Raw genomic sequence first — 11,992 nt, 5'->3', positions numbered from 1 at the left:
CTTCCTACATCATCAACAACCTGCGAAGAAAATTTCATATGTGAACAATTATTGTAGTATGGTAGTTGTATTGCAAATTTAGAGAAGTTAAACAGAAAATATTAACCATGGAGGAACGTAAACCAAGCACATAATTGTCCAGTTATACGCCTAGCTAACAAGAATTTTTGTACTAAATAGTCACTTTCTTCCACAACACAAGTAATTAACCCATTGCTAGCAATATGAGAAAACGACAAATCAGAAAAAGAACTAGCAATAGATAAAATATCATCCAACAGCAAACTAAAGGGATCAAACCCCTGCATTCGCTGCTTGACCACGCACAACAAGCTGGGCATCGCTTTCAATAATCACTCTGATGTACCCCAACCTGCACGCCAACAACAGCCCATATTTGCAAGCAGCAGCCTCGGTCAGAGAAGGAACCCACCCCGCATGCTCCCTTCGAACTGCAGCAGCCACCACATTACCATAATCGTCTCTAATCACGACCCCTAGCCCTGTAGCTTTGGCCAATGTGAGCATCACAATTAATTTTAACCCAACCTTCCACGAAGATACAGCAGCAGTGAGCATTGCAGGGGGCTTGAACACCCTACTAGCATACTCCCCATAATCAGAAACATACTTCATCATTCTCGCAGCAACCATATGTAATTTTTTAATTTTCTATGTATGGTAAATATTTTTTTTACTGTATTCTTTATCAATCTAGCTATATAAAATGACTAACTTTCAAACATTTACCTAAAACGTACAAACTTGCCTCTAACTAACACCACTTCTCCTTAATCGAACCTAAAACCACCTAAAACTAGCAATCCTGCAATGAACCCACAGCCACCACCAGTTAGCAGGGGACAAAGGCAGCAGCAGCAGCAGGGGAAAGTAGCAGCAGAAGCAGGGGAAAGGGAAAGGCTGACAACACTTCTCCACCAAGGGCAGCAGTAAATGTAAGCAAGGGAAAGGGGAAGGCTCACAACAGATTCTACATACGATTTCTTATCAATCTTACTAAGACAGCAAGACCCTACAGATTTTACCACCAGTAACCCACAAACCCTCTGCTCTACAACTCCCGACCCAAGCGACAAATCCAACACGACTAAGTTTTTGAGGAAGTTCCCATCATAACAAGACTTGCCTATCTAAAAAAACAGCCAATGCTGCCAATCCTCAACTGATACACTTTTGACTTCTTTCATAATTTTTTTTATGTTAGAAAAATTAAAACATAAAACTCTTAATGGTGCATTATAAGAGTGAAAAAACTGCACAAGCAAAGCCATTAATTAGGATGAACACCCAAAAAGACACAGCTGAATTTCAAACAAAATAACCGAGGAAGAAGGAAACAAAAATTACTTTGCTCAAATTTGCTCCTTTGCTCAAAACACCACCAAACTGAAAAATTAAGCAACAGCTGCAGCACCATAACATTAACTGAACAACCAGGCAACAACAAAACCAAGACAACAACTAGGCAACAACAAAATCAAGACCAACTAGGCAACAACAAAATCAAGACAACAACCCGGCAACAATAAGATTAACTGGAAATGCATGTTATTAATTTCATTTCTTTGTTTTTTAGTAGATAAGATATGTACTTGCCTCTCTCTTATCTCTTTAAATATACCAAGCATGGTTTGAGGTGCTTAACTCAACTGGTAATATTCTTATTAAGGATAATGTAAGGGAATTTAAAGACAAGTAAAGTTGATTTTAATGAAAAATTTCCACAGCATGTAATTCTAAGTAATTCCTCTTACATTATTCATGCATGCAATTTTAATCTTGCCACAGATAATGAAAGGAAATTTAAAAAAAAAAAAGGAAGCGGATGAAAAAAGAAATGGTTTATTCCAAACCTGAGAATCAAGTAGTTGTATTGCATTATCTATAACTTCTGATGAAACATTTCCACTACGTGTTGCCTTCAAAACTTGTGCCATCATATCATAGAACCAACTGCATCAAATTTTGTGTTCAATATTTGATTTTGTTCAGCAAGATCCTCATTTTGCTTCTTCATATCTAACAGTGCAACCTTCAACTTCTCCACTTCCATATCACTATTGTTGACATAGTAAGACCCTTCTTTCCTTAAATGTCCTTCCACTCCAAAGACGTCGCTTTGCTTCACACCAAAGCCATAATTTAGAGGATGCTTAGGGATCTCGCCTTGATACATAAGTTGATTGAAAACTTCATTTTCAATATCAACCTTGGGAATGGAAGAAGAGGAGTTATCAAGGCTTTCTTGCACCTTCTTGATTGCATCCTCCTGTTACATGATAAGAAAACTATAAGACTTGGCAAAGAGCTAATAAATTAGTGGTTAAACTAATTTTCATTGGTATATATACCACAAACTGACGAGATGTTGTGCCCTCTTTGAAGCTTCCATCTCCTTCGCTAGCTGTAAACACTTTTAAAAAACTCCAATTCACTGAAATATCCTTTTTGTTTTTTCTGCAATGTGAGAAACACACAAATATCAGACATTTAACTTCTGCTATTTTAAGTCTTTTAAATTGACAAAGTTACATTTTCTTCCAAATCTTGTAAGATAGTCAAACAGGGAAAAAAAAAACACTAAATGCAGATTTTAGGACTAAATAAAATGAAGGATAATTATACCAGAATAGCTCTGCGATTTGCAAAGCTTTTAGCACCACTCTTGCGCACGAGAACTTGCGACGCACGAGCAACTTTTCCGAGTTCAGACATTTTCTGTTTATTTAAAATCATGGTTAGCATGAGATAGAAATAAAGTTACATCACACTAAAACCACTATAATCAGAATATAACAGATTTTCTTGTGTCATTAGGTAGTGAGTTGGTCTGATGGAAGCTAGCCTCTGTTCTCACTAACACGTGTACTGTGTAAATATAATGGATTTGAGATCTCTAAACCTTATCGTGTGACTAACTGTATCTGATGGGATGCAATGCTGACACAAGCAAACGACTATTGGCAACAGCAAGATAATAGGGAAGGAGAGAATATGTAGCTTATTAGAGAGACAATAGAGGAAAAGGGTTGTAGCATCAACGGCGAATACAGGAGGTCCATTAGTGTTGTTTCATTGTGTATACTTTACTCTTTTCTCTCTCCGATTTGTTCCTTATAAAGCTATAAGACTGTAAGTTTATAGATTTGCTGGTCATAGGTTATCGCTTATGAAGAATTAGAGGACATTGTGGGAGGAGTTGATCAGCATAAACAACATAACCACCAAAATGTTTATCACACATCTAGGATTGTTCATTTATTATATCCTACTAAAATGTTACTAACAACTTGACAACATACAAAACAGTTATACAGAGCTAATCTATAAACAAAAAATTCCCGTAAAAATCAAAATGCAAACCTTGGCGTACGATGAAAGCCAATAATCAACCAGAAAACTCCAATTTTGAGTTGTGATTCCATCAGGTATACTAGCATAATTTTGCTCACGCGTTTTTTCCACGGGATCAAAATAATCCTTCTTTAATGCATATCTATGATTTTTCCATGCTTTGCCAATACGCTTCAAGATAGCATTCCTCATTTCCTTTCCTTCGGGTAACAGAAAATGTGCCTTAAAGTAAATGTACAAATAAAGTTACATTAAGATTAATCTATGTAGCATATATAACTTATAGCGTATCATACTACATGTGAGTTATTATTAAGGCATTCATAATTATATCATATATCAGAGAACCATAGCATATGTCAGGCATGCAATAGATTATAAGTGTAGTAATGAAAGTAAGATTATATATTCATGGTGAACGATTAAAAGGCGTACCCGAACAAGGTTAACAATATTGCCTCTCATATTCGAGCTCAACTTATGCCAATTTAAAATTCCCACGGGACAAAATTCTTCTCGTTTAGCAATGTCTCCTAAAAAACTCACAAGGATGGAGCCACCTTTGTGAAGAGGTTGGTTGAATTCATTAAATTGGACGAAGTACCTAAATCCTGGTGCATCATTCCACACATCTCGAGGCTGAACAGAACCCTTCACAAGGTGTCGTGTTTCATCGACATCTTTGAAAACAATGAAATTAGGTCAGTTTTAAACAATAAGAAAAAAAACATTCGAAAAGGAAAAAAACAAAGCACAAAATATAAAATATGCATTTACACTTACCAAATGCCACAACCTCTTCTTCCTCATCAAACTTGACATGCTCTGGCCAATTTTTCACAATACTTCGGCGTCTAAATTTTGTTCTTTTCACACCACTGTCCACTCCACCTGACTCATGCAACTCTTCTTCACTCTCTAACTGAGATTCAGGTTCGTCAGAGTCAAAATTTAACCTCTTGTTGTTTTCAGCATGAATATATGCAGGAGACTTCTCCTTTTGGAGTCCCGGTGTACAAGTTGTATTCATTTGAGGTTGTGTCAAGGGTTCACCTCCAAAATTAGAAGACGTCATAGGATGCTTCTTTTGAGTTTGTTGCATAGCTTCCAGGGGTGAAACAACTCTTCTTTCTAATTGGGATTTAGCTCCAGTCAAAGAAGAGACAATAGGTTGTTGTGAAGCTCCCACCAGCAGTGCACCTGTTTTAGCTCCAGGAAAAGGTTGTTTACTCGGATGTTCGGTAGCTTTTTGAGGTTGCTTTGATGCTTTAGTCGGTTGAGTTGTTTCTTTATGAGGGACTTGTGTTGTTTTTTGTGACGGAAGTGCACCAGTTTTAGCTTTAGTAAAAGGTGGAATAGTCGGATGCTCTGTAGCCTTATGCTGCTTTGATGGTTTAGTAGGTTGAATTGTTCCTTTGTGAGGCTGTAGTGTTTCTTTATGAGGGAGTTGTGATGTTTGTGGTGTTACAGATTGTAACATAGGATACGATCTAGGTTGTGATGAGGTTAAAGGAGGTTTTGATGACATCTTTTGTTGGGAGTTTGATGGCATTACAGTTGGCATACCTGCTTTTGATGCAGTAGCTACAGATGAAGATGATGTAGATGTGGGTTTTGATGCATTAATAGAAGATTTGTTTGGTTGCGATATGTGCCCAAACGTCTGTGATCTTCCAAGTGTTGGAGGGCTAAATGGTCCCCATTGGGTGGATTGCTTAGAAGACTCTGAAAAGTTGGATTGTGACACTGCAATATGGCTGGACTTAGACTGTAAGGATGTCGAAGTGGGTTGCTTATTTGAAGAAAATTGAGCCTCGCCAGGGGGTAAAGCAGTTCTTTTACTTCTGTAACTCATTACGAGGCACCTGTTAACAGAAACAAATACAACTAGTCAGAAATTATGTGTGCAGCATAGGATATCAGACAGGTTTCAATTTTCTGAATCGAAATGTGAAAATGAAGTCGAAGGAAGTAGAGTATGCATACAGGTGACAGTTCTGCTAAACCTCAGTAATCAATGAGCATAATCAAGTAAATCAACTCAGATTACTGATTTACTACGTATACCTGAGTATGCCAATTAAAATTCTTAGCTTAAATTGTTGAGTTGGTTTTTAATAATATCGATCAATGCATCAGTCTGTCGAAATCCACATACAACTTTCTGATTTCTTTGTGTTCCTCAATTTGTTTGCAGAAATGGATCGAATACAAAAGGGTACTGCAATGCACCCACAAGCTCCGCCCTTTTTGGTGTATAGCAGGAGACCAAGGGGGGAACAGGATCAGCAGCAGAAGCAGAGGCCTTCTCCACCTCTCACTTGAGCAACGGTTTACTGATATGGGCAGGGAGCATGTTTTGTTATATTAGCTCTTTTACTGTGGTAACTTTAGCTTGTTGACAAGTTGTAGTAAATTAGCAATTTAGGTTTTTGTCCATTTATGTATGAGTTGTAGTAGTATAAATAGGAAGAGACTAAAGTAGAGGAGGTAGGCAGAAAATTGTAAGGACTTTTGGAGAGTAATGGCCTAAAGCCATTGTCCTAATAAACAACATAAAAATATCGAGAGAATTTAATGATCAATAACTAATCTTTAAAGGCAAAAGACATTGTAACGAATGCTCTGACCCCTAAGGATCGTGGCCTGGTGACTTATGTGCGAAGGAAGAAAGGTCAGCTAAGGAATGAGGAGCCAATGATTGATGCTCTGTCAAAGAATGAAGGGCTGCCAAGGAATGTGACAGCAGGACAGTCACCACCAAATCAGTGAGGGACTCTTGACAGCTACCACAACAATAACAACTTTTGTCTTGTTCTTTTCTTTGTCAGGATGTGTATATAAACAAGGGGAGGGTAGGAGTGGCGATTAGGCAAGTTCATTGTAATACCTAGACCTAGAGAGTGGTACCCTAAAGGTGCTAACCCAGAGATTCACTAGTAGAAAATTGCAATTCCCCACCGGTTCAAAACCCCCCTATGCCACCGGTTTTGAACCGCTGGGCATTTGGGGGGTGGCAATAATCCAATAAAAAGCCACCGGTTCAAAACCGGTGGCAAAAACAAGAATTGCCACCGGTTACCCGGTGGCAATAACCCTTCCCGCTTCTTTTTAAGGGGTTATTGGCACCGGTTCTATTCAAAACCGGTGGCAATAATGGTCCAAAAAAATTAAAAAAAAAAAAAAAAAAAAAATTTTGCATTTTTTTCACTTAAATTGATATATAAACAATAACATATGTATAAACTTACATATTTTCATAAAAAAAGCTGGAATATTACAATTTTTGTCCCAAAAAAAAAAAATACACACAAAAAGTAACATATGCAAGCTGCACAGTTGCAGAACAATTGCATAAAAGATTAAACAGCAAAACTGGGGCATAAAAATAGCAGAACAGCTGCACTGAATCATCTTTGTTTCCTCACGAGATGGCCACCTTAAAGTTATTCAGCTGATTGCTTGGAGTAAAAGCGCATGGCAACAATAAACACCAAGATGAGGAGGGGGACTAGTAACCAAAGGATCTTGATAGCAATCAGAAGCTACAATAGCTATCCACATCAATTTTTCCCTCAGGCGACAAAACAATCTGCATTCACTCCACAATAAAACCACAAGAGCCAATTAAGGAAAATTCCTCCCTGAGTCCTTTAACAAATCTATAGAAGCAGCAAATTATAAATCACACTGATTACAGTACTAGAGTACTAGCACCTCTACAATAAATTTACACCAGTATGAGTTACTTTGCCTAAAAATTCTCAGCTACATGATAGGACATGGTAGTACAAATCTATACACAACTACAGAGGGTTAGGGAAAAAGGCTTCCCAAAAAATTCTTCATTTTTTTGGTGTCAAACGTTTTGATATAGCTGTTAAAAAATTTGATTAAAATTCTAGCCTCTCACAATGAAACTAAGCATATAGATTTAGTCAAATGGCAGCCAAATCAGAAATTCAAAACCTAAGTGGACAAGCCTGTTCTCTTATATTATAGAAAATGAAATTAATCTATAAACAATATTGATCGGCAAAGGTCAGCTTTGATCAGTAGTTCAGTAAATGCATACGAGAAAAATACAAGAAAATCATCAAAAATCAGTTTTAATCAGTAAGAATAAGATATAACAAGTAACATTCAAGTTTCTCAGTAAAAATACTCTGTTCAAAACATGATTAGCCCTAATTAATGGGATCAAATTCATGACTTCAACCATCAAATTCCTCAAAGGCGACTTTATGTAATATAATTGGTTATGATATTCATCACTACTACAGAGTGACCGCCTGATCAAAGGATAAGAAAAGAAATTAGCAAATGAATCATACCTGATAACTAGCAATTTCCTGGACAGTCGTTGCCAGCTCTTCTTTATTTGTTGTAGACACTTCAGGACTGCCAGTAATATCTTGATCAATGGGGTCAGCCTCATGATTATACCTTAAATACAAAGGAAATTCCCCAATCCAAGCTCCAACACTTGGTTCAAATTTTACTTCTCCATTTCAACCGTAACCATCCTTAATCTTTTTAACAATTGCAGAGCAATAAGCATCCAGCTGTGAAAGGGAAATTAATTTGCTTTAAGATGATATTCCCAAATCTATAACCGCATAAAAACTTTAGATAGGGCCAAAAGAGGAAAGAAGCAATGAAGCAAAGCTCATAAGAATTATAGACGACGCATTTTGGACAAATACATCAAAACAAGAAAGTTACAACCAATCATGATTAGAAGATAAACTACAAGCATTATCAATTATTAGAAGACAATTATATCTTTAGCTGAGTTGCACCAATGAACTGACTTTTCACAAAAATCTACATATAAGCTTATAAAAATTAAGCTATTTTCAGTCATATACCTCATAATCCTCTTAATTAACCTTGTCATAATTCAGATGATTGCATTTATCTTTTTGTTTTCATTGCACTAATCATAAGCTCTCTATATATAACATCAGAGCAACCACACAACTGAAATATTAAGGAATAAAAAAACTGCTCTTGACAGCACAAGTTCACTCTTCGAAAGCGGGGATAACATATAGTGGAAGCTCATATAAAAGCTATGCATCAAGAGTTATACACTTCCAAACCAACCAGTAAGCTAAACTAACACAATATACAAAACACCAAATCATAAGCCATAATCTTCTACAAGTAAATATAAACATTGATAGCTAAACACATGTCAAGCTCACCCTCCAGCAAAAAATTCAATTCAAAAACATACTATAATCTAAATACTACAAAGTACAATAAAAAACATCATATTACTACTTTTACTCAGGTGCCCAATTTGAACTTTGCAACAATTTATAAGCTAATTATATTTCATAAATGAATTACAAACATCACACAATATCCTCAAAAATTATAAATGAAGATAATTTATGAAGATTATACCTGCACCATCACATCTGAGTTCTTCACAAGCAGAACAACCTTCAACAACAGCATCAACAGCTGAGAAACCTCCATCAAAAGCTCTCTAATCAGCCCTAACAGCATCCATAAACGGCCAAGTGCTTACCACAATTGGGCATTTCCCATGAGTCCAGATTTCAAAGGAAAATGGAGCATTTGAGCGGATCAGCAGAATCTCACAAATCAAAGAAATAGATGACAGTAATTAAAAATAGTATATAACAATCAAATTTCTAACCCACTAAAACCAAAGATTAATACATAGATTTAAAAAAAATACCCATAAAATTCAGATCTGCTTACATAATCAGAATTGATCAATAATAAAATATAACAGTCATACACTCTGCAGTACAACACTCTTTCTCTTCAATCACCGAACTATTTTAAAGAACTCATTTTTGCAGCTCTGAACAAATTTCCCCACATAAATTATATCAACAAATTGACAAAATAACATCAAATATCGAGATTTTTCATCCAAATATCATAATAATAGCAACTAAAACAATCAAAGAGGCAACAATCAATAATTATAAAGGATCAAACTGATTAATTTTACGAAATAAATCCATACAAAACCAAAATTTCCAACATAATTGCAAATAAAAAACCAAAATTACGATGAAAAAAAAAACCCCATTAAACAGAAGCAAGAATGAAACATCAAGGAGTACCTCATTTCAATTGAGCCTGATTCGTATTAAGGAGTACCTTAGTACCTCACCCTTTAATCGCAATCCTCTACAAATTAGCACAAAAATAATCAATAAGTCGGCAAAAATTTAAATTTAAACATCAAGTTACGGAATAAGAAAAAAAAGAAGCAGGATTAATTGAGAAATTTCACAAAAACTAAATGAAAAAGGAGATAAATTGCATAAATTGAATGAAAATAGTTTCAGAAAACCCTAGCAATCGATGGAGTTGCTTGCGGCGCAGTTATGGAGAAGGAGATCGAAGGAGAGAGAAAAGGAAAGGGAAAGCGGCGGTGGATAAGGGATCTGGCAGGCGGTGGCTTCGACATCTGACCGGCGGTGGCTTCATGCATGTCAGTTTAGGAGAGAAAAGCAGAGGAGAAAGAGGAGAGAGAGAGAATAGAGGAGGCGGAGGGACTGAGGTAGGTCAGAGAATGAGAGAGCAGAGAGGAGAGATAAGATGAAGAGGTTAGGGTTTAGAAGTGGAATGAAGAGATCAAATAAGCTAAAAGGCGCGTTTTTTTTTTCTCTAATAAAAAAACCACCGGTTTGAACCGGTGGGATTAATATTTCCCCCACCGGTTCGGTTTGAATCGGTGGCAATACTTTTCCTTCAAAATCCCGCCCATTTTTTCCCTTTCAAAATCGGTGCCAATTACCATTTTTCTACTAGTGATTAGTAGCCTAAAGCTACCCCCTGTTTTGTTACTTCATTTCCATTAATCAAAGAAGTTGCCAACTTTCTAATTGGAACTGATTTTTATTGTTTTAACTAAATTCCATTACAAGTAAATACCTGCTAGAGTGCTACAGACATTAATCGAAACAACATAAAAATATCGACAGAAAATGTTTCCTAAAGAGAAAAATTGACAATAAAATCTACTGTATAAGAATAAATATACTTGCATTACTTGAAAACAGATTTCCAATAGCTACTCTAACTGTATTCCTAATTTCCAATGAACTGACCAATGTGTGATCAAACATTACCGATTATAGCATCTATGTTTAATAAGGTGAGGTGGTTAGAGACTTGAAAACGGATTGGGCATATTTATTTACCGACTACTGCAGATCTGATCTTACACCAATTTGTGGTACATTAGCTTTTAACATACAGTTTCTAACATTTAGACAGAGATGCAAATGCTCTAAATGCTAACCAATCTTCAACTGGCCAGTTATCATCAAAGAAGAGTCACAAAGAAAAAAAACAAGGAGAATGGCTCCCTATATTGGATATTGTAACAAACATTCATGCAAAGAATTCCAGCTTTATACATAAGTAGATTACCCCTTCTCTACTGAATGCGACCCAAATGCAAAGCCTAAATGCAAACCAAGGGTTTAGTTTAGAGTAAATATATGATTTCATCACATATTCATAAGACAGAGAAATAGAATGGCTGAAAGCAATTTGATAGTACTCCAACAAGGTAACTATTATCCTTCATTCAAACGAAAGATTAATTTTAAAAATAAATGAAAAGATGCATTTACGAAATCAGGCTAGTTATAAAAATCAGGCTAGTTATACAAATTCCATTGCTTAGTAAGTTATCTGAGTCATAATTGAACAATGGTTTCATACTTTCATGTGATTACATATGCAATAGAATCAGGAATTTCTTACAATTGCTTCTGTTTTTCAAATTATTGCTGATGGTTACTAATAGTTAAATTTTCAATTATTCTGTAAACAGTAAAAAAGAAGTTTTATTAAATGATTAATTTAATTATGATTATTTATCTAACGTAAAAATTAAGAAACAAATGCATATAATTTTTCAATGCAATATTGAATAGGGGAAAGTATTTACCTAATTAAACCTCTTCGTTCTCTCTCTTTTTGACAGGAAGTTCTACACCTGAACAATGAGAATATAGCTCTAATTATATATGATATTGACGAGAAAGAAAAAAAATAGTGTGTTAATTAAGAGCAAATCGAAATCATAAGAAAAACCGCTATAACTGTTAGATGGTATGAGAAAATAGATTGTAATTAACAAATAGAATTAACAAAAAGTAAAGGGATAAATTCAGCAAAAGGAAATATTAATTAATGACAAATATCAACTCATAATTAAATTCAGCAATTACAAATCCAAATTAAATAATAAATAGGAAACTAATCATTCATTGTCGTTATCTACTTCGGGTAAATCATCCCCTAAATCAAACAAGTCTCTAGGCTTAGTCTTTACAACATGAAACCGTCCTTTTCGTATCTCATCTTCAATGTAGAAAACCTGTTTTGCTTGAGATGAGAAAATAAAAGGATCATCTTGCAAATTTCTTCCTGAATGCATCAACTTAGAGAAATTAACACATATAGAGCCATTTTGATCTGATTTAACACCCTTATGTATGTCTACCCAAACACAATGAAACAATATAGCTTTGTAAGTCCCATAATAGTCCAATTCATATATATCCTTCACTTTCCCATAGTATGCTTCTCCATCTGCTTCAACCAT

At 35.5% G+C, this 11,992-nt stretch overlaps 1 protein-coding gene and 1 long non-coding RNA gene across 4 annotated transcripts; both read right to left on the bottom strand.

Moving 5' to 3' along the window:
* Window positions 1–3,710: 3,710 nt before the first annotated feature.
* On the bottom strand, window positions 3,711–11,404 carry LOC145559816 (uncharacterized). Its single transcript, XM_081621111.1, has 2 exons — window positions 11,333–11,404; window positions 3,711–5,240 (listed from the first exon to the last, which is right to left on the bottom strand). Exon 2 carries the CDS (start codon window positions 5,228–5,230, stop codon window positions 4,073–4,075), a length of 1,158 nt encoding a protein of 385 aa, XP_081477237.1. The 5' UTR covers window positions 5,231–5,240; window positions 11,333–11,404; the 3' UTR covers window positions 3,711–4,072.
* LOC145558542 (uncharacterized) lies at window positions 6,614–10,143 on the bottom strand. Of its 3 annotated transcripts, none has more exons than XR_014092521.1 (4): window positions 9,489–10,143; window positions 8,791–9,220; window positions 7,710–7,940; window positions 6,614–6,967 (listed from the first exon to the last, which is right to left on the bottom strand). It is a non-coding gene; the product is annotated as an uncharacterized LOC145558542 (long non-coding RNA). The 3 variants fall into 3 exon arrangements; XR_014092520.1 differs by having other exon boundaries at window positions 8,791–9,555; window positions 9,722–10,143; XR_014092519.1 differs by having other exon boundaries at window positions 8,791–10,137.
* Window positions 11,405–11,992: the final 588 nt, after the last annotated feature.

The sequence above is a fragment of the Chenopodium album genome, chromosome 9 (assembly GCF_948465745.1).
Source record: "Chenopodium album chromosome 9, dcCheAlbu1.1, whole genome shotgun sequence".
NCBI classification, from domain to species: Eukaryota; Viridiplantae; Streptophyta; class Magnoliopsida; order Caryophyllales; family Amaranthaceae; genus Chenopodium; species Chenopodium album.
Note: the sequence above shows the minus strand (reverse complement) of the source record. Positions and strands in the feature narration are given on the sequence as shown.